Source organism: Candida dubliniensis, chromosome 2 (genome assembly GCF_000026945.1).
Source record: "Candida dubliniensis CD36 chromosome 2, complete sequence".
NCBI classification, from domain to species: Eukaryota; Fungi; Ascomycota; class Pichiomycetes; order Serinales; family Debaryomycetaceae; genus Candida; species Candida dubliniensis.
In genome coordinates, this window is record NC_012861.1 from 1,053,539 (window position 1) to 1,074,594 (window position 21,056).

The 21,056-nt window shown below is 35.3% G+C and overlaps 13 protein-coding genes across 13 annotated transcripts; 9 read left to right on the forward strand and 4 right to left on the reverse strand. All coding sequences in view use genetic code 12, as the record gives it.

The window, feature by feature from the left end:
* Nucleotides 1–159: 159 nt before the first annotated feature.
* CD36_19590 (conserved hypothetical protein) lies at nucleotides 160–1,146 on the reverse strand (the record flags this gene model as incomplete). The annotated part of the gene is made up of 1 exon (XM_002418393.1): nucleotides 160–1,146. One exon carries the CDS (start codon nucleotides 1,144–1,146, stop codon nucleotides 160–162), a length of 987 nt encoding a protein of 328 aa, XP_002418438.1.
* Nucleotides 1,147–1,349: 203 nt separating this feature from the next.
* On the forward strand, nucleotides 1,350–3,626 carry CD36_19600 (ATP-dependent RNA helicase, putative; the record flags this gene model as incomplete). Its single annotated transcript, XM_002418394.1, has 1 exon — nucleotides 1,350–3,626. One exon carries the CDS (start codon nucleotides 1,350–1,352, stop codon nucleotides 3,624–3,626), a length of 2,277 nt encoding a protein of 758 aa, XP_002418439.1.
* A 133-nt stretch (nucleotides 3,627–3,759) lies between these two features.
* Nucleotides 3,760–5,070, reverse strand: CD36_19610 (eukaryotic peptide chain release factor subunit, putative; the record flags this gene model as incomplete). Its single annotated transcript, XM_002418395.1, has 1 exon — nucleotides 3,760–5,070. The coding sequence occupies one exon, from the start codon at nucleotides 5,068–5,070 to the stop codon at nucleotides 3,760–3,762; it is 1,311 nt and encodes a 436-aa protein (XP_002418440.1).
* A 335-nt stretch (nucleotides 5,071–5,405) lies between these two features.
* On the forward strand, nucleotides 5,406–6,725 carry CD36_19620 (alkylphosphocholine resistance protein, putative; the record flags this gene model as incomplete). The annotated part of the gene is made up of 1 exon (XM_002418396.1): nucleotides 5,406–6,725. The coding sequence occupies one exon, from the start codon at nucleotides 5,406–5,408 to the stop codon at nucleotides 6,723–6,725; it is 1,320 nt and encodes a 439-aa protein (XP_002418441.1).
* A 611-nt stretch (nucleotides 6,726–7,336) lies between these two features.
* On the forward strand, nucleotides 7,337–8,455 carry CD36_19630 (oxidoreductase, putative; the record flags this gene model as incomplete). The annotated part of the gene is made up of 1 exon (XM_002418397.1): nucleotides 7,337–8,455. The coding sequence occupies one exon, from the start codon at nucleotides 7,337–7,339 to the stop codon at nucleotides 8,453–8,455; it is 1,119 nt and encodes a 372-aa protein (XP_002418442.1).
* Nucleotides 8,456–8,702: 247 nt separating this feature from the next.
* CD36_19640 (cell division control protein, putative) lies at nucleotides 8,703–12,083 on the forward strand (the record flags this gene model as incomplete). The annotated part of the gene is made up of 1 exon (XM_002418398.1): nucleotides 8,703–12,083. One exon carries the CDS (start codon nucleotides 8,703–8,705, stop codon nucleotides 12,081–12,083), a length of 3,381 nt encoding a protein of 1,126 aa, XP_002418443.1.
* A 234-nt stretch (nucleotides 12,084–12,317) lies between these two features.
* On the forward strand, nucleotides 12,318–13,580 carry CD36_19650 (peroxin, putative; the record flags this gene model as incomplete). The annotated part of the gene is made up of 1 exon (XM_002418399.1): nucleotides 12,318–13,580. One exon carries the CDS (start codon nucleotides 12,318–12,320, stop codon nucleotides 13,578–13,580), a length of 1,263 nt encoding a protein of 420 aa, XP_002418444.1.
* An 18-nt stretch (nucleotides 13,581–13,598) lies between these two features.
* On the reverse strand, nucleotides 13,599–15,623 carry CD36_19660 (pumilio-family RNA binding domain-containing protein; the record flags this gene model as incomplete). The annotated part of the gene is made up of 1 exon (XM_002418400.1): nucleotides 13,599–15,623. The coding sequence occupies one exon, from the start codon at nucleotides 15,621–15,623 to the stop codon at nucleotides 13,599–13,601; it is 2,025 nt and encodes a 674-aa protein (XP_002418445.1).
* Nucleotides 15,624–15,842: 219 nt separating this feature from the next.
* Nucleotides 15,843–16,514, forward strand: CD36_19670 (conserved hypothetical protein; the record flags this gene model as incomplete). Its single annotated transcript, XM_002418401.1, has 1 exon — nucleotides 15,843–16,514. The coding sequence occupies one exon, from the start codon at nucleotides 15,843–15,845 to the stop codon at nucleotides 16,512–16,514; it is 672 nt and encodes a 223-aa protein (XP_002418446.1).
* Nucleotides 16,515–17,406: 892 nt separating this feature from the next.
* WHS11 (white colony protein, putative) lies at nucleotides 17,407–17,604 on the forward strand (the record flags this gene model as incomplete). The annotated part of the gene is made up of 1 exon (XM_002418402.1): nucleotides 17,407–17,604. The coding sequence occupies one exon, from the start codon at nucleotides 17,407–17,409 to the stop codon at nucleotides 17,602–17,604; it is 198 nt and encodes a 65-aa protein (XP_002418447.1).
* A 364-nt stretch (nucleotides 17,605–17,968) lies between these two features.
* On the forward strand, nucleotides 17,969–18,916 carry CD36_19690 (thymidylate synthase, putative; the record flags this gene model as incomplete). The annotated part of the gene is made up of 1 exon (XM_002418403.1): nucleotides 17,969–18,916. One exon carries the CDS (start codon nucleotides 17,969–17,971, stop codon nucleotides 18,914–18,916), a length of 948 nt encoding a protein of 315 aa, XP_002418448.1.
* A 109-nt stretch (nucleotides 18,917–19,025) lies between these two features.
* Nucleotides 19,026–20,390, reverse strand: CD36_19700 (conserved hypothetical protein; the record flags this gene model as incomplete). The annotated part of the gene is made up of 1 exon (XM_002418404.1): nucleotides 19,026–20,390. The coding sequence occupies one exon, from the start codon at nucleotides 20,388–20,390 to the stop codon at nucleotides 19,026–19,028; it is 1,365 nt and encodes a 454-aa protein (XP_002418449.1).
* A 221-nt stretch (nucleotides 20,391–20,611) lies between these two features.
* Nucleotides 20,612–20,998, forward strand: CD36_19710 (DASH complex subunit DAD2 homologue, putative; the record flags this gene model as incomplete). The annotated part of the gene is made up of 1 exon (XM_002418405.1): nucleotides 20,612–20,998. One exon carries the CDS (start codon nucleotides 20,612–20,614, stop codon nucleotides 20,996–20,998), a length of 387 nt encoding a protein of 128 aa, XP_002418450.1.
* Between the last annotated feature and the right edge of the window lie 58 nt (nucleotides 20,999–21,056).

The window sequence follows — 21,056 nt, forward strand, 5'->3', positions numbered from 1 at the left end:
ATTTTTGCTTTAATCCCGAATCATGGCTTATATCTAGCTTTGGAATGAAGTCGGGGCCAAGTTGGAATAAAGCAACGTTAAATTTCAACAACTATATGATATTTGATAGTCGAGAGTGAAACATCCGCTTCTATATTTAGATAACCCTGCCTAAGTGTATCATGCTAGTGTTATGCAAAAGTTATTTCTATTAGATCCCGAGTGTAGCTCTTTCTTGCAAAATTTTTTCTTCAAATTCACTTTCCCATTCCAATCAAATAACCAATAGACCACCTTATTTCCCTCATAAGAAAACGTCTGAGTAAATCCCAATACGGTCATTAATTCTATTAGCTTCTTGCTATCGAAATATCGGGAATTAGAAACACAAGGTAATGGCAATACTAAAAACAAGGCACTCATTGACTTTTTAGGGTTTTTCAAAAACTTAGTTATTCGAAGCAACATCTCTCCTCTTTCTTTTGGTGAAGGGACAAAATTCAAAACCAAAGAACAGGAGATTAGATTAAACTTTTCCGACTCTTTTTGGGGAATAGGTCGATCCATAAAGTTTTGTTCAAGTATCAATGAGTTTTGGGAATTCAAATCAATACGAACGACATCTTCAAATATCGAGCTTGTGGATATTGCATTATACGGACTAAGACAGCCAATTTCTAAGGCATTCACATGCTGAAGTTTCTGTTTGTACAAGTCCAGTTTCAACCATTCTACCAACTTTTTAGAAGAATCTCCACCTCTTTTGCCCGCTTGTCCTTGAGTTGATGCAGATTGGTAGGCTTCAATTCCTCCACGCTGTTTGATTTCAGCATCTATACATGCCAATATTTTGATTAGATCATTCTTATTGAGAGTGTTGTCTATTTTGTATATTGGGTTTTCCGAATATTTCAAAGGTAAAACAAACCCTTTAAAAGCTTCTTGATAAGTAGACATTTCTTCAACTTGATGGTAGTCAGTTTTGGAGATTTGTGAAATGATCTTTTGAAGTTTGGCTAGTACGGAATCTTTACTCTTCTGTAACACATGAAATCTTCGTATAATTTCTCTCGCCCTTTGTGGCTTTAAACTTTTAGGAATGCCATGTTTTCCAGTAATGGTTTTAGGTGCTTTAAGTAAACCTGATCGTGATTTCTTTTTTGCCATGTAGATAGAATTGGCTCTTGGGGATAGTGTTGGTGTGAGGATTCTCAAATATCATCAAAAATCTGCGATACATCATTCTTTGCAATCAGGACCACTTCAGATGAGCATTGCAATTTTTTTCTTCTTTTTTTTTTTTTTTTTCCATCTCTAGACTTTTGTCTTTTTATGTTTGATAAAATACTATACTAAACTTTTATTAAAAAATGGTTAAACAGGGAAAGAAAAAGGTGTCAAAGCCAAGAAAACCACCTACATTAAAACAAAAACTCAAAAAGGAGTCGAAAGTAGTGAAAGCCAAAGATTTACAGTGGAAACCAGTTGATATCCCAGACAATTTGGGTGATTATGAAGGGTTTTATGGATTAGAGGAAATCGATGGAGTCGATGTGCAAATAGTTAATGGGAAAACCGAGTTCATAGTACGCGATAAAGGCAGAGTGGTTGATGATTCAAAAAAAGATGAAGACCACATGGATGTTGAAGAGAATGAAACACCAGAAATTGAAGACGAGAAGCCAACCGAACAGGACGAAGAAGAATTTTTTGGATTTGATGATGACGAAAATGATCAAGAAAATGACAATTCTACTGAAGGAGTGTCAAACAACAACAAAGAATACGAGTTAGCAGAAACGAATAATGTATTGAATGCTGTTTCATTTGCCAACCTTGATTTACCTTTACCGGACGATAACGAAATAAACTTACCAAATTGGCAGGAAGGGGATTTAGGATCATCTATTAGTGCTTATACACTTTATGGGTTATCGCAGTTGAACTTTAAAAAGCCAACACCAATTCAAAAAGAAACCATTCCAATTGCATTGCTGGGAAAAGACGTCATCGGCAAGGCAACAACCGGGTCAGGTAAAACTTTAGCATATGGGATTCCAATTTTGGAAAAATATATTCAATCTTTGAACTTAATCAAACAAAACAATAAGGATAACAAAATTAACCATCCCACTGGGATTATATTTGCTCCTACCCGAGAGTTGGCTCACCAAGTTGTTGACCACTTGAACAGTTTGGCAAAATATTCACCGTTATCCACCAGAGGAATTGTAAGTATAACTGGAGGTCTTTCCATACAAAAACAGCAACGATTATTACGCCATGGTCCTGGGATAATTGTAGCAACACCAGGGAGAATGTTAGAATTGATCCAAGGAGACTCAGAATTGGCCAAAAGACTTGCATCCACCGACATAATAGTATTAGATGAGGCAGATAGATTGTTGCAAGATGGCCATTTTGATGAATTTGAGAAAATATTAGAGTTGTTTGGTAAAAATAGACCGGAAAACAAATCCATTGAATGGAAATGGCAGACTTTGGTCTTCAGTGCAACATTTTCGAGAGATTTATTTCGGAAATTAGATAGGCATCAGAAAGGTAAAAGTAGCTCATTGATGGGAAATGACGAGATTGTTCAGTTGTTAAATGAGAAGTTGAAATTCAAAGATAAAAAACCTACTCTCATTGATGCCAACCCGAAGGAGATTGTTTCGGGCCAAATCACAGAGGCATTGGTTGAATGTGGTCCTACAGAGCGTGATTTATACTTGTACTACTTTTTGTTAATGTACAAAGGATCAACTCTAGTTTTTGCTAACTCAATAGACTCTGTCAAGAGATTGGTTCCATTGTTAAACAATCTTAACATACCGGCATTCTCCATACACTCCTCAATGATTCAAAAGCAAAGATTGAGGGCATTAGAGAAATTTAAGGAAGCAAGCCAAAAGAACGAAGTATCAGTATTAGTTGCTTCGGATGTGGCTGCAAGAGGGTTAGATATACCAAATATCGACCATGTTGTTCATTACCATTTACCTAGATCCGCTGATGTATACATTCATCGATCGGGAAGAACTGCTAGAGCAGGGAAAGAAGGTGTATCAGTTATGTTTTGTTCACCTCAGGAAGCTTCAGGACCTTTACGAAAGTTGCGTCGTTTAGTTGCTAGCAACTCTAACAAAGAATCGAGATTGAATATGCATAACGATGTCAAGTTGCTTCCAATAGAAATGGATTTAGTATCACAAATAAAGCCTAGAGTGGAAATCTCATCTAAGTTAGCGGATGCTAGCATCTCATCTACAGCAACAAGAAAAGAAGATTCTTGGGTAAAACAAGCAGCTGAAGATTTAGGTGTGGAAGATTTATCTGGGCTTGAGGATTTTGAAGACGATATCATAAAAAAGCAGCGTAAGAGAAAAGAAGGGAAAATGTTGTCTAAAGAAGAAACCAAGGCATTGAGATATGAATTAAAAAGTCTTTTGGCCAATCCAATCAAGAAAAATGCCCGTAAATCTTACATCACAAGTGGTCTCCAGAACTTGGCTCATCAAATGGTTACTGGTGCTCATCATGATGATGTGTTGGGTCATGAAAAAGTCAATGCATTAAGTGATTTGAAAGGTTCCAAAAATAAAATAAAAAAAATAGAAAAGAAGAGAATTTCAAAGAAGAAGTAATTTTAAATAAATTAGTGTATTACCGTATAATAATATATGTAGAAGAAAGAAGAGGGAAACTAAAATATGCTAAACAAATGACAAAAACAAAAAAAAAAACAAAAAAAAAAGAAAACATAAGGAACACACCAATCTAAATAAAACTGTCATCGTCATCATCATAATATTCGTCTTCACTTGATTCATCTGCCAATTGTTCAAAATTAACCTTGTATCTCAATATGGCACCAATACCACCGAACCCTTGTACGAATTGGGCACCTTCAGATGATTTATCGGTGACAAACTCTAATTCAGCACCATAATTTTTATAGTTCTCAGCTAACCATTCCAAGAATGACTCTTCCTTGATAATTTCCATTTCTGTTCCTGTCTTTTTGTCTAATTGCCATGATTTATCAGGCAATTCTGGATTAACATGTGCAACAACTTCTTCTCCCTCAATATCTTTTAATGTGTATCTGATGGTGTTTAAATTCTCGTAAACAATGATCTTTTCACAAGAACCTAAATCTAAAGCCTTCAAAGTATCTTCTATACCATAACAGAATTTCCCAGTGTCTTGACTGATTTCCTCAAAGTATGCTTCTAATAATTTCTTCTCTTGAACAAATTTGACATTAGCCAAAGTTTCAGCTGACAATTCAATAGCCTGGTTGAAACCATTTTCCCCACCATACGAAATATCAACTATCTTGATGACTTTTGCTTGCAATCTGTTATCAAACAAATCAGATTTTGACAATTCGTTCTTAAAGTCTGCAGAACCAGCCAAAATCAAACCCTTGACATTTACCTTATCAGCAGTAATGAAATTTTGTACTGCAACTTCAGCAACCTTTCTGACATAGTTGTGTCTCTTTTCCTCTCTTAAACGGGAGAAACGAACAGCAGATTGACCACCTCTACCATGCTTTTTTGGCAAATCCACTGTAAATTTGTGTAAGACTTCTCTAGTGTTACCACTGACAGCACCGAACAACGCACCATTACCATCCATAATAATGAAACCAAACCTGTCGTCGTTTTCCAACAATTCATTCAAAGCTTCAACGTGAAATTTGTTATCACACAAATAAAGAGATGTGTTTATTGGTTTGAAAGGTTCAAAATCTATGTTCAACTTCTTTTCTTTTCCTTCATCAGTTATGACATCACCACAATAAACAACTAACCCGTTTCTTGGGACACTGTTGTACAACTTTAATTTCTGTTGTGTCGAAGTAATTGCTGATAAGACAGACAATCTATTGACTCTTGACTTAATGTTCGAGGCTGTACCATATTCTTCTGTTAACATTTTTTGGATCAATGAAATTTGACCTTTTGGTGGTATAACCAAAGAAATCATGGAGGTACCATTACCTCTGGCCATTTCCAAAGACTTGATTAACTTCTTAACCTTCCAAATTTCAATATTCTTTTCAGCTTCTGTTTCAGACATTCTCTTGTTCTTGTGCTAGTCCTATTTTTCTATTATTCTGGTCTTATATATTCAATAATGACAGCAAACAAAACTGAAAAAAAAAAAAAAATTTATAGCTACAACTGGACTGTTGCAACAGATGGAAAAAAATCAAAAAAAAAATTTTTAATACATATGGTCGTGTAGATTTGTCTCATCTTTGGTAGAGTGAATCTGGTTAGGTTAACACGACTTGAACAGGACAAAAATGCTTATACAGGGGGACGATCGGATATAATTTTTCTAACCAATAGGACAGAAACCAGGACACATAGCCCCTGCTTCTTTAATTTAAAACACCTCACCTCACAGTCATGTCACGAACAGCAAATGACTCACAACAAATTGAGAATGGAGATCAGCAGCAAGAAGGTGCATTAGATGAGTATGCCCAAGAGGGAGAATATGAATCATCTTCAGATTATGATGACGAACTGTTTGTTGACAAAAAGGAAAAGTCTAGGAGACCGAAAGAAAACTCATTCACACAACAAAGATTAAAAGCCATAAACCCCGTGTTAACTGCAAAGACGGTTATTCCGTTGTTGGTTGCCATTGCCATAGTATTTGTGCCTTTGGGTGCAGCCATGTGGTATGCATCGCATAGAATTGAAGATATCACAATTGATTACAGCCAATGTCAAAATTTGGCTAGCTTTGATTACTGGTCAGATATTCCTGATAATTTTACTACTTATAACTTCCGAAATATCAATGCAAACACCGAGCCAAAGCCAAAGTTTTCATGGAAGTTAACAAATGACACATCGCAGCAATTCGACGATGAAAAGTTAGTGTGCCAGGTGCAGTTCGAAGTATTGGAGAAAATGAAGGGTCCAATTTATCTTTACTATCGTTTACATAACTTCTATGCTAATCACAGACGTTATGTTAAATCTTTCAGTGAGGACCAATTGAATGGAAAGCCAGCAACCTTAGATACTATAAAGAACACGGTAGGACAAAACTGCCAGCCTCTCTCAGATATCAATGGGAAAAGAATTTACCCATGTGGGTTGATTGCCAACTCTTTATTTAACGATACATTTACGGAAGCATTCGAAGCTGTCAACGGGACATCAAGTGACAATACACTTGTATTGACAGATAAAGGAATTGCCTGGTCAACCGACAAGAATAGATTTAAGAAAACCCAATACAACTATACTGAGGTTGTGCCACCACCAAATTGGTATAAGAAATTTCCAAATGGATACAATGAGACAAACATTCCAGATATATCTACCTGGTACCAATTTCAAAATTGGATGCGTCCGTCAGCTTTAGCTACATTCAATAAGTTAGCCTTGCGTAATGATACTGGATCGTTAGAGCGTGGTATATACCAAATTAGTGTTGGATTACATTTCCCAGTTTTACCATATAAGGGAAAAAAATATTTGTACATCACCCAAAGATCGGTTATTGGAGGAAAGAATGACTTTTTAGGTATCAGTTGGATGGTTGGTGGAGGTATTTGTTTTGTATTAGGATTAGCCTTGTTGGTGATTAATTTTGTGAAACCAAGAAAAACCGGAGATGTGAATTTGCTTAGTTGGAACCAAGAGAAAACAAAGAGAGATGAACAAAGTGCTGCAGCTGCCGAAGGTGTCACCACTGGGTTTGAAAAATGAGGCTGTTTTTTTTTGGGATTTGATTCTTTTTTGAGAATTATATTAAAGATTGTGTTGTAATAAATGTTGGGTGTTAGAAATTGTACTTAGTTGATCATCTATGACAATGCTTGAACACATTAATTGTAGAAGCAAAACTTTCATTTTATTAAAAGACCATGATCAGCAATTGAGGCTGATCATCATCCAAAGATGATTAGGCCAACGTGGATTGGCTCGCAAACAAGTAAAATTTGTCATTGAGTAATACTGATTTCCGAATCCTTCCCTACTATCAGAATGGCGAAGAATTGTTGCAGTACATTTATATTTGTATCTTTTATTCAAAATGTCAAAATCATTCCAAATAAATTGCGACGGTGGTTAACATTTTGTGTAACATTTTTATTTTTTATCTTTGGTCGGCAAAAACAGGAACCGATGTGGTGTTCTTTTATTCCCCACACTTGTTGATAATCACCTACTAGGTTTTCCTTGCTTTTTGATACTTCTTCAAGGTACAATATTATTATATCCTATCGGGCCTATATTATATTCTATTTGTTTCTTTCTTTCTTTTATTATTATTTTTTCTTTTTTTGGACGAAAACAAGATTTGACAAAATACGCTCATGACTCTTCCATCACTTGCAACACAAATAGTATTGAAGAAACACCCTACAGGTTTCATCAATCCGGAATTTAACAAATTGGACTCAACTTTTGCTGTTAAACACGCAACTTTCCCCAAGGAGCTCAAAGAGGGAGAGGTTATAGTTAAGAATTTATATCTTTCCAACGACCCTACCCAACGATCTTGGATCAGAAGCAAGCTTGAGAAAAGAAGACATTATGCCAAACCAGTTGAAGAAGGAACTCCAATGCGGTCTTTGGGTTTAGGCCAGATTATTCAATCCAATTCCGGCAGATTCAAACCCGGAGACATTGTATATGGAATCATTTTATGGGGAGACTACTCTGTTTTGGAGGACACTTCATTGTTTAACAAGATCGATACATCGCTCGGATTACCTTTGGAGTATTATCTTTCTGTTTTGGGAATGACTTCTTTAACGGCCTTTTTCGGGTTGACAGAGGCAGGCGATTTGAAACAGTATTTGAATCATCCACATGGAAAAGGCCCTATCGTTTGTGTATCTGCGGCTTCAGGTGCTACTGGATCTGTAGTAGTCCAAATTGCAAAGAACTTATTGGGAGCATCCAAAGTAATTGGTATCTCCGGATCTAAAGAAAAGTGTCAATGGGTCGAGAAATTGGGAGCAGATATATGTGTGAATTACAAGGACCCAAACTATCAAGATCAAATTGAAAAGTTTCTTGGTGATGAGTTTATTGACACTTATTTTGATAATGTTGGAGGAGAGATCCTCAGCTTTATATTGACAAAGGTCAAGAAGTTTGGAAATGTTGTTGCTTGTGGTTCTATCGCCGGATACAATAACCGCGAAGCACTGAAGGTCTCAAATTGGGGTGAAATTACTGTGAACTCATTAACAGTTAGAGGATTCATTGTAACGGATTACCAAGAACATTTCCCCAAAGCTATTGGCATTCTTACCGAAGCAGTCAAAAGTGGAAAGATTCGTACTGACGGAGCTTATCACGTTGAGAACTTACACGGACATGACCTTATCCATCGATTGGAAAATATCCCAAAAATATGGAACAAGCTTTTCGAAGACAACAAACCAAATGGAAAGATGATCACTAAAGTAGCTTTAGATATATAGGTTTTATATCACTATTAGAGAGACAAGACAGTATTAGAATACATGATTTATTAAGAAATTGCCATTTTCCTATTGTTGTTGTTTTTTCGGTTGGCACTATTGTTGCGGACCTGTACATAGTAATGTAAATAACAAAAACCGGCACACCAAGCGTTTACATTCAAACACAAACAAGGTTTTCCTTCTAAGATTTTCAAAATACGTGACATTCCCTTTTGTTTTCAACTATGTACATAGAATCATTGAAATGGTTTTAGATGATTTTGATTTGAATACAGAAGGTTTGAATGAAAAAACATCCTTAAGCACAAGCCAGAATCCCAGCTCAATAAACGGATTGAACAAAGAATCGGTCCTTGCCAAATATGAAGAAACCAACCAAGGCGACGAAATAGAAGGGTTTGAAAACTTGAATGATTTATCATTTTCAAAATATTCCAAGTTTTCCAAAGCCTCAATTATAGTTAGAAATGACTCAAAATCCAAAACTTCAACGCTAGACTCGCCGTTTGCAAAGAAACTAAAGGAAGATTTAAATGTCGAGTTTACCAGCGACAGTGCTAAGCCATATTATCCCACTGTGTATCCAATATATGAATTTGAAAACAACGATGAAAACAGTGATTCACCATTCATAGATTATCAAAAAGAAAAAGGAAATATTGCCCAGAAACTTAGTGGTCAGAAACTCCGCAATCAACAACAACAACAACAACAACAATCAAAAATTGGAGAAAACTTCAAGCAGAACAATCAATATACCAGGTTGCAATCCACACCTAAACATCAGCGAACTTCTTCGGTTAAAGTATCCTTGACTCCAGCTCAAAAGTTTGAAAAAAGAACTAGTACGCGTCTGCACAATGCATTAGATAATTTTGAATTGACTACATTAGTAGGGAATGGTGCCTTTGCAAGTGTCTATAGAGCAGTGAACCTCAAAACCAATCAAGTCATAGCAATTAAACAGATTCGAATAGAGAAAGATCAGGATGTCGGCGTGTTAATGGGGGAAATTGACTTGTTAAAGATATTGAAACACCCTAATATAGTAAAGTACCACGGATTTGTGAAAACAGCAACTTCATTAAATGTCCTACTTGAGTACTGCGAGGGAGGATCGTTACGACAGTTGTACAAGAAGTTGAAGAAGGGCCTACCTGAGCATCAGATAATCAATTATGTTCGACAGATTTTGGAGGGACTAAATTATTTGCATGAACAGGGGGTGGTTCACCGGGATGTCAAGGCTGCCAATGTACTACTAACAGATAAAGGAGATGTCAAGTTGGCCGATTTTGGAGTTGCAACAAAAGTCACGTCTCAACATCTAACGGTTGTTGGTACTCCCAATTGGATGGCCCCTGAGACCGTTCTTGGAGGAGAAGGTATTTGTACCGCATCTGACATTTGGTCATTAGGAGCAACTATTATTGAGTTGTTTACCACAAACCCACCATACCACGATCTCAATCCAATGGCAACATTACACGCCATTGGGACAGATGAACATCCACCATTACCAAAAAACATGTCTACTCTTGCAAAAGATTTTTTGTTGGAATGTTTTCAAAAACAAGCCAATCTTAGAATAAGTGCAAAATTACTTTTGAAACACAAATGGCTAAATCAAACTGCAACAACAAAGACTTCGATGGCCACCTTGTTAAGACAACCTAGCAGAGAATTGAAGTCAATCAAAATCTATTCTGAATCAAATGATGAAAATTGGGATGAAGATTTTGAGGAAATAAAAGTATCCAACCTTCAAAACTCGACATCATCTATAATAGAATTGAAACCAGATAATACAGAAAAACAATTTAGACTTACAAAGTATTCCAAAAAGGATTTATTAACTTTATTTGCTGACAATAAAGAGGACACCCTGAACAATTTTGAATTTGAGACTATTGGCCCAAATAAGCTAGCAGTAGTTGCAGATAGTATGGATGAATCTGACCCCTTTTTGAATATCGACATTGAGAATTTTGATACAAATGAATTAGAAGTACAGAGCAAAATGGAATATTTGGTATTACGGTTAAGCCGCAAGTTAGAGCAAGTTCATCTAGGCTACGAAGATGCAGTGCCGGCATTGATCAAAGTTACTGGAAGAATGCTACATCTTGTAAAGAAATATCTGGTACTGCATGATACTTTGATTCGAGACCACGGCGTTTTGTCATTGCTAGAGCTCCTAGAGAGTTTTCAAGATATTCCAAGTCAACAGCAATTGTGGTATCATTGTCTTTCTATATTGAATCATGTTTTTGAAAGCAATTTAGGTACACTTGAAAATTTTTGTTTTTTAGGAGGAATTCCCACGGTAGCACATTTCCGAAGTGCAACTTATGAAGTACAAGTACGGTTACAGGTTGCTAAGTTTATTGGCATTTTGAATTTATCAGAAAAGGCTTTGTCGATGTTTGTTTCTTGCGGAGGGCTTCGTTTGGTGAGTAAATTTGTGGAAGAAGATTTTGATACCACCCCTACATTCCCATTGATTGCAATAGAGTCAATTCACAACATATTAGCCAAAGATTTGAGCAGATCAAAATCTGATTTGTGTCGTATCTTATCAAAGCACGGCGTGATTTTTTGGTTAGTGGTTTTGTTGAACAGATTGGTCAAGTATGATCAAAAACCACCAATAAAAAACGTGTCCAAAGAACAAGTTCAAATAACAATAGAGCGAATTATAGACATCATTAGATACTTTAGTCAATCTGAGACGAAAGTTAGAATTTCCATTGGATCGATAGACTTGTTCAAATTGATATTCAAATTGTTTGACAATTTGAAATTGTCTCACCAATTGACGTTGCTCAAGTTTGTAAAATCCATGTCTTGCATATCAGAAGTTTTGAAGAATTTATATCACGCTGAAATTTTGGAGTTTTTGGTCAAGTTGTTGAAAAGCTATGTCCCCTCTAAAGGTAATTACAAAGAGATTATTAATGTTCTAGCTCCAATATTGTACAATAGTCTTGCCTTGAACCATAGAAGGGAGTCGGAGTTTGTCAACTTAGGAGGATTACCTTATTTAAAGACTTTGTCTATAATTAACTTACCATTCAGACAATTCATTTTGCCAATAATATGTGAATTTGTACATTGTGATGCTAGTGTCGTAAATGAGTTGAAAAAGAATGACATAGCCAAAATATATTACAACTTGTTGTTGGATCCTTACTGGCAATCAAATGCTTTGGACTCGCTACATTGTTGGTACAAGTTAGAACCATCTTACATTGATTTGAATTCTCCTATGGCAGCTGACTGTTTGGTTGGAGGGTTTTTGCTTCCTAAGGTTTCGAATTTGGAGAGTACTTTGGAAATATATTTCAAGTTATTGACAAATAATTTTGCGTTGACAAATTATATGCTGAATATGAATGTTATAAACAGCATACTAATCAAATTGTCACTTCATGACAAAAAGAATCCAGTTATTCAACTTCTGTATTTGAAAGTTTTGAAGTGCTTGATAATATATTTGGTTGATTCTAAGAGTTCGTTACCATTTTCAAAACCCGTGGTAAATACATTACAATCATTAAAGCTGAGACAGAGTTCATTGTTGATTGAAGAAGTCACTACAGAACTTTTGCTGATGCTAAAATAGAGTGTGTATATATTATAGAGACCACTAAGAATTATTACTATATGGTAGAGAAAAAAGGGCAGCTACGAAACCGCGGCTCTAACATATGTAGATTCTATAAAAGAAAAAAAAAAATAAAATAAAATCTTCTCCACAATAAAAAGTTACTCTATTCCACTTCTTGTCTTTCCTAAAGCCAAATTTGGAACAGTTTGCCTACACTTTTTCAACCAATCAGGTTCCAAAAAAAAAAGAATGATCCCAATATCTTACCCTTCTCCCAGAGTTTCACAGCTCGATGCGGGTATATTAGATTCCGAATTATTTTCGTTGTTGAAAGATCAACTTTCGTCGATTTTTCAACTACACAATACAAGCAGATACTCATTTAGTCAGCACCTGGAGCTATATTCATTGCTACTCAATTTATTAATTTTTAGACTCACTATCTGGAAATCAGGCTCCTCGTACGGTTCTTCTTTGCAAAATTTGAAGTTGACAGATTCAAAATCAGGGAAAATCATCGGGAACTCTCGAAAGACTTTATTAGGAGCAGTTATTATTGGTGGTTACTTGTACAAAAAATTAGAATCATATCTTTTTTCTTTGGATGAATCATCTACACATAATTCTGCTTCAACTTTGGATAAATTGAAAAACTACTTGTTGATCAATAAAACATCAATTCTTTCTGGATTGGAGAATTCTTTAAAGATTGCTAATTTGGTCAACTTCACCTTCTTTTTAGTAAACGGGAGGTATTCATCGTTGGTTAATAGAGTATTGGGAATAATAGAGACTCCAATATCATCAGACTTGTTAAAATTCAATGGAAGCAATGTGAATTATGAGTTTCAAAATAGACAATTGGTTTGGAATGTTATGACAGAATTTCTTGTTTTCATTTTGCCGTTGTTACAATTACGGAAACTAGGAAGAATGACAAGAAAGCTATTGGGAAGATCAAAAACTTCATTGGACGTTCAATCGGGGAATGTTCCAACTTTGACTTCATACACAAATTTACCAGTTTCAGAATGTGCCATTTGTCACGACAATAACAATCAGGCATCACAAACAGGTGGTAGAACTTTTCCATCGGCGGGGCCTGTAACAAATCCTTACATCACTAATTGTGGGCATATCTATTGCTATGTGTGTATTTCAACCCGGTTTAACATAATCAAAGTAAATGGCGAGGATATGCCCTGTCTTCGTTGTGGTAAAAGATTGGAATGGTTTGAGGAATTTGGATTGGCTGATGGTGCAGTTGACGAAGATGCTATTGTATTGAGTATTGAAAACGATGCAAGTGAAGAGCTGGAAGAGGAGCTGGACGAAGAGGGTAGTATAACAAGTGAAAAAGAGGTACATTCTTATGAGCCTGAACTTGGCCAAAACCGGATTCAAAGGCACTTGAGTGAGAGATCGACTATTTTTGACAACCAGAGTGCCGATGAGTTCAGTGAGGATGAATATAGTGAAGAAGAGGAATTCGATGCCGATGAAATGATGTAAGCATTTAATATACAAGTTCTAAACAATATTTTTTAAAAGTTTTGCTCCTTTGTCGTCGTCAGACAAAGATAATTTCTTTATAGCTTTTTTCAATTTTTCAGCTTTAGGGGATTTTTCCAATTGCAAGACTTCTATAGCAGATACAAGAACAAAGGCTGGTTGCCCAGAAACCCAATCTTCGACGTTGATTTCATCAGCCACCCTCTCTGCAAACTCGCTACCGATACCAGGAGATGCAGCTTGACCAGTTTTCACTAACTTCTTAGACTCATTGTCGAATTTGAATTCGTTTCCTTGAATTAAAGATTTCACCAATCTTGAAACAAATGGGGCTTTATTGAGTAAATGGTAATCTTCGAGCACATCGCCACAAATTGTTTTTTGAAAAATCATATCGACCAACTGAGGTCTCAAATTTTTATTAACTTCCTCGACTTTGGTTGATGTGAGGATTAATTCAGTTATTACTTGAGCAGCAATGTTTACTTGTAATAATTTGACTATAGACTCTTCATCCAATAATGCCTTGTAAATTGGTACTATTGATCTTTCCAAAAGTTCCGATTTTCTTTGCTCTTTGTCCTTTTTAGAAGTTTTTTTGTAAGCCAATTCTTCATATCCCAATAATGCATTCTTTACGTTAGGAGCAAAATACTTGCCATCTAAACCTTTCAACAAGTACAATATGGGTCTTCTTGAAAATTTATCTTGAATTAACTCAGGAACTAATTCCGAAGTAAATATTTCTGTACCAAATGATTTAAAAATTAAAACAGTATCATCAACAGTCATGAACAAGGTGATTAACACAATATTACCATATTCATTTTTGATCAATTCATTGCTGTGGGTTTTCAAACCTCTGATGATTACTTTACGCTCCTTAGCGTTAGCAAGGGCAATTAAATTACAAGCGACATCAGAACCTTCTTGGGTATGGACCAACTCTGCGAATTGCTCACCAAGCAAATCAATAAAGTCACGAATAGCAGAATCGTTAGCGTCAATGTCATCTTTTAATACAGTAACATACTCCTTCATGGCTGCGTGTAAAATTTGAAATCCGGTAGAACCTTTCTCAACTGAAGCCTTAATGGTACCATATAAATTACTCATAATCAATTGCTTCTTTTCAGCCAGCTCTCTAGTAATATCTAAAACAGTTTTCCCCTTACCAGAGTCTCTGAAAACAGCATATTGCGATCCCCAAAACTCTCTAATCATTTGTTGTCTTTGTTCAGAAGTGGAGTAGAGCACATACAAATCTTCAACAACATAGGCACCTTCTTTGTGTCTCATTAATTTACGCAATTTACCATGTAATTCATCAACAATGATAGCTCTAGATTCTTTCGATCCATAATGCAAAAGCTTAATCAACAAATACTTCCCATATGCAGAAGTTGCCAACTGGTAAAAAGAACCCTTCAACGAATTCACTATAATGTCTCTTCTTTCTTTATTTGAATACTTCACTAAAGTTTGAACCACACGAGAAGCATCATGTTTCATAACAAGATCGCTGATTACATCATGAGACAATTCCCAGACTTCGTCACATAATCTATCACGTTGTGCTTTGGTTGGAGCTGGTTTGGTGACTCTCAACTTTTCCCATAAGCTTTTGATTTTCTGTACTTGAATACCTGCTTTCCTCTGTAATTTACGTTCACTTAATATCTTTTTCTGTTCTGAATGTTGTTCTTTCGATGTTTTTTTGTTTGGATCAATGTGGTCATTATCTCCATTTTCTTGGTCCTCTTCCTCTTCCTCATCATTATCGTCCTCTCCCTCTCCCTCGTCCTCTTCATCTTTATCTCCCTTCACATCTTCATCATCCAAGTCATCTAATTCATCTTCATCCTCACTGATATCCAAATCGTCCTCAGAACTGGATTCTGCGTCACTTTCTTGGATTTGATCCTCTGAATGCTCGCTCTCAGAAGAAGGTGAGGGAAGTTCTTCAGCTAACTTTGCCTTCTTGGAAGCTTTATTGTTGTATTTGTCCGCAGAACGCTTCACTCCCTTAACTTTGTTACCCATTGGTGATAGTTTACTTTCCTAATAATTGACCTTGGTAAGACTTGGGTTTAAAAAAAAAAAAAAAAAAAAAATAGAAAAATATTTCAGATGAGCATCGTAAACATTTTGGTCGTGTCAACCGTCAAAATGCGACTTTCAAAAAGTATTGGTGGTACTTTAGACACGAACAAAAATTAATATCAGATAATAACTTCAAGGGGTTATCTCCACACTTTAGAAATGTTCAGATCATTAGTCAGAAAAACAACACCCTTGCTTGCATTTGGAGTAGGAATAGCAGCATTTCCCAAAGATTGGAGAAAAGGTCAGTTTGGTGATAAAAAGTTGTTGGTCATCAATGATTCAGTTCTAGAGCAAATTCGGTCATCTGAGAGATACAAGCAATTGGTCAATGACCCTAATCTTAAACATTACAATTCAAGTCATGCTTTCCCAGATCAGCATCATAAAAATTACGTAAACACTGGACTTTTGTTTGGACCTGATTTGATGGAAATAGACCCGATAGTATTTCTTGATGAAAAGAAGGGGGAGTTGACCAGTTTTTATCATTTGGGGGATAAGCTTATTAGCCAAGATGGACAAATCCACAATGGAATCGTGTCCACAATTTTGGATGAAGGATTGTGTTCTGCAGGATTCCCATTATTGCCATCGAAGAAAGGCGTTACTGCCAGTTTACTGATTGATTTCAAAAACCAAGCACCACCACAAAGTACTGTAGTGCTACATGCAAAGGTAAAGGAGGCCAAGGGTAGAAAAGTTGTCATTGAAGGTTACTTGGAAACTTTGCCATTGAATAAATCAGAGTCACCATTGTTAATTGCTGAGTCCAAGTGTGTGCTTGTTGAACCAAAATGGTTCAAGTACTTTGCTTGGTTGCAAGTCTAGACGTCATTGTACGTGTTCACAAACATCAATCAGAATTCATTATTACAGGTGCTTTATAGCTGTTATCGCTTATTATAATAATATTGTTATTAATTTTTGTTAGACTAGTAAACTATTAAGGAGCTCTATTACGTCATTGATATGTACATTGTATGTATGTACGTTAGAATAAACATAAGCCTATCTTGTTTCATACTCAGCAGACCGGTAATTACTCGAAAACTTGATGTAAAACAAAATTTGGACTGACAAATATTAACCATTTCCCCAAATTTTTTCTTCATAGGTTACAACTAACGGACACGCTGTTGAGCCTGAACAATTGTGACCCTGCTCGAAATCCTCGGGATCTGCATAAACTAAGTTGCTCTCGAACATGTTAACACTTTATTGATAGTACTGCTTTTGATTGCTCAATTACACAAAATCGAAATGGTATTAAATTTTAATCAATCAATAAATTAATTATTATTATAGCCTCAACAACAACAACAAGTTAAAAAAAGTACTTGCTGTTCTGCATATAATTCCCAAGCAATATCAAGAAATTGACTATGGTGTGTGTTTGTGTGTGTGGCACTTGAATTTTAGTAGATTGCTACGTTATGTTAATTAATTAATGGTTTGTTTCCAAGTTTAGCAATCTCAGCATTTCGAGACTTGATGACGTTTGGAAAGAGCATAAATCCATAACTGTACTTCAAGAAAATTTAGTGGCGTTGTTGCTAAGTTGCTATGATCATTTATGGTGAGTAATAACAATGTCCGCCTTCAATTGATGAAGATTGATTTTGGGTATAAATAGAGGTGAAGTTCCACAGTTTAGATTTTGATTTGCATTCTTTTTTTTTCTCATCATTATAAAAACAAAACAACAAAACAACAATTAAACATGTCCGACTTAGGTAGAAAAGATATTGGTGATAAAATCGAATCTAAATTGACTCCAGATTCTCAAAAATCCACTCCTGAACAATTCAAGGATAAGGTTACTGACTCCCTTGACAGTGCTGCTGGTAAAGCTACTTCTGAAAACGACAAGTCATTTGTCCAAAAAGCTTCTGACGCTATTTTTGGTGATTCCAAATAAACAATGACTGGAAGGGCCTCAATTGAGTTGAAGTCTTAGCTACTATTTTTTTCGGTTATTAGATGAGCTATTGAGCTATCTATTTTATAAATACTTTTTGATATTCTTTAGTTTATTTTATATTCTTTAATAAATTTAAAGCTATTAATCAATCAATGTCAAAACTGTAAAATTGTGGGGGAAAAACATAGTGAGTGTTGCTACCAAATGTAAAGTTTGTGTCGCGTCTCACTTCTTTTCTCGTTCTCTTTTTCAATACTAATGCGCGTAAATCAAATAAACAAAAAAAATAATGAAAAACATGAATGAAAATACATATCACTAGTTTTCTTCCATAGTGAACAACGAAACCAAATTAATACAGATGACTGTTTCTCCTAACATTGCAGAACAAGCATATCTTGATTTATGTAAAAAAATTATTGATGAAGGTGAACATCGTCCTGATAGAACTGGTACAGGTACAAAATCACTCTTTGCTCCACCACAGTTAAGATTTGATTTATCAAATGATACCTTTCCTTTATTAACCACTAAAAAGGTTTTTTCAAAAGGGATTATTCATGAATTATTATGGTTTGTTGCTGGGTCTACTGATGCTAAAATATTAAGCGAAAAGGGAGTGAAAATCTGGGAAGGCAATGGATCTCGTGAGTTTTTAGACAAATTAGGATTGACTCATCGTCGTGAAGGGGATTTGGGACCAGTTTATGGTTTCCAATGGAGACATTTTGGTGCAGAATATAAAGATTGTGATTCTGATTATAGTGGCCAAGGATTTGATCAGTTACAAGATGTTATTAAAAAATTGAAAACAAATCCTTATGATAGAAGAATTATCATGTCTGCTTGGAATCCACCAGATTTTGCTAAAATGGCATTACCTCCATGTCATGTATTTTGTCAATTTTATGTGAACTTCCCTACATCTCAACCAGACTCAAATAATCCCAAACAAGCTAAAACCGCCAAACCAAAATTATCTTGTTTATTGTATCAAAGATCTTGTGATATGGGGTTAGGTGTACCATTTAATATTGCATCCTACGCGTTGTTAACTAAGATGATTGCACATGTGGTGGATATGGACTGTGGCGAATTCATTCATACTTTAGGTGATGCACATGTCTATTTGGATCATATAGATGCCTTGAAGGAACAATTTGAAAGAATTCCAAAACAATTTCCTAAATTGGTTATCAAAGAGGAAAGAAAAGCAGAAATTAAATCCATTGATGACTTTAAATTTGAGGATTTCGAAATAATTGGATACGAACCATATCCACCTATAAAAATGAAAATGAGTGTGTGAGATACATATATTGATATATCTAGGTATATATAGAGAGATAGAAGTTAAGTCAAAAAAAAAAAAAGAAAAAAATTATAAGACTATACAGTCATTGCCCTAGGATATTGTATTAGCCAATAGTTGTATATCTGCGATTTCTTTGTGATGTTTTATCTTCCTGGAAATCAAATATGGATAAATCAGCTTGATCGAATCCATCTAATGATTGACGCTTTTTGTTGGTGGTTTTTGCTGTATTGGTTATATTAGATAATGCTTTGCGCTTATTTTGAGGTTCTTCTTGATCCTTTGATTCTTGTTGTGATTCATTGGCTCTTTTCTTCGAATTTGTAGTATAGTTTATTAACACATTATCACCAACTGCATCCAACATTTTGATAGATTCCCTTCTCATTTTAGCACGCATAGACAAAGGTTTGTAGTTCACTTCTTTTCTGTTCCGTGAAGGTCTTCTTGGAGGAAGTTCTTCTGATGATGCACGTGTACTTGCCGGTGGTTCTGATCCTACAGTTTCAGGATCTGGTTTCTCTTCAGTTTTAACTAAAGAAGTGGATTTTTTAGTTGGTTTGTTAGCAGATTTTTTGCCCTTTTCTTTGCTTTCTTTGGCTGTCTTCGATTTCAGTTTGAGTGTTGATATGGGTTCATCACTGTTGATTTGTGAGCTTGAGCTTGAGCTTGAGCTTGAGCTTGAACTTGGATACTCCTTCAATTTAGTATTTACGTCGCCCAGGTCTTCCTGTAATACTGAGCTTTTCTCATTGAATGTCGATTCCAAAGGTAATTTTGATTCACTACTTACAGGAGGTAGATCCCAAGTAGTTTTATCTTCATTCTTTGTGGTAGTTGTAGTAGTACTATTACTAGCGATTGTCACCAAATCATCCGATTCCAGTTGTTCTAAAATCGTTGAAAAATTCTCTAATGACTCTTTCTTTTCTTCTGGTAATTTTTTCTTGAAATATTGAGGGACTCCATAGTTATTTGCTTTGCTTTCTTTGACAACTTTTTCCTCAATATCAAAAGCTGGTGTTGAAGTAGTTGAATTTAAAGGTGTTGAGGTTTCTGGTCTTATCAGCTGGACTAAACAATCTAGTTGTACATTTCTTGGTAATCCATTAGTAATTCTTGATTGTTGAATCAGTTGTAAAACATTGTTGAAATTGTTCATCACATTCGACTCAATGGAAGTCACTAAAGACAAAAGGGTATTACGTAGTCTAGTATTCTCTAAATTAGATTGGTTTAATCTATTTTCCAATTCTGTTATTTTGGTAGAGTAGATTGCATTTCTTTTAGCCAATATTCTGTTTTGATCAACATATGTTTGAATTAATTCATCTTCTCCCAAGTTAATTTCCTTTGATGATGATGATGATGATGATGATGAACTTGTGGGTAGATTAGGTGTTATATTTATCGACAGACGTCGTCTTGTGCCCTTATCACTAACAGGAATTTCAGATTTCCTTGCCATATTTGACTAGTTTTGAATTATATCTCTGGTAATGATGGAATGGCCAAATGAATTAGGTGGTAAACAAAAACAAAAAGCAAAGAGGAAAATTCGAGGACTTAAAAAATCAAATCAAAACAAAACCAAAGCCAAAAAAAAAAAAAAAAAAATTATAAACAACGCCAAAAAATCAAAACATTCACTAAACATTTCATTCATCATTACCACAACAAAACCCCTAAATGCTGAAGACAAATACTGCTATATACCAAAAGATTACTGAGAAAAGAGCAAACTTGGAACGATTTAGAGAATTTAAAGAATTGACGGATGATTTGGTTTTACAACTAGAGTCTATAGGTGACAAATTAGAGACAATGAATGGAGGAACTGCAAGTGTAGCATTAATTTTAGCAAATTGGAAAAGTGTGGTGCAATCTATTTCATTAGCATCTTTAGCTTTAATGAAAGAATCTAATGATAATAACAAAGAGGCTTTCCCTGAACCATTAGTGAGAGTTCGTGTTGGACAAGCAAATGATGAAAATCAAGAAGAAGAAGAAGATGATGAAGAAGATGAAGATGAAGATGTTAGAGAAAATGAAGAAATTGAAGAGTCCATGCAATAATAAAGAATAATATTGCTACTGCTACTACTACTACTACTACTACTACTACATATGTATT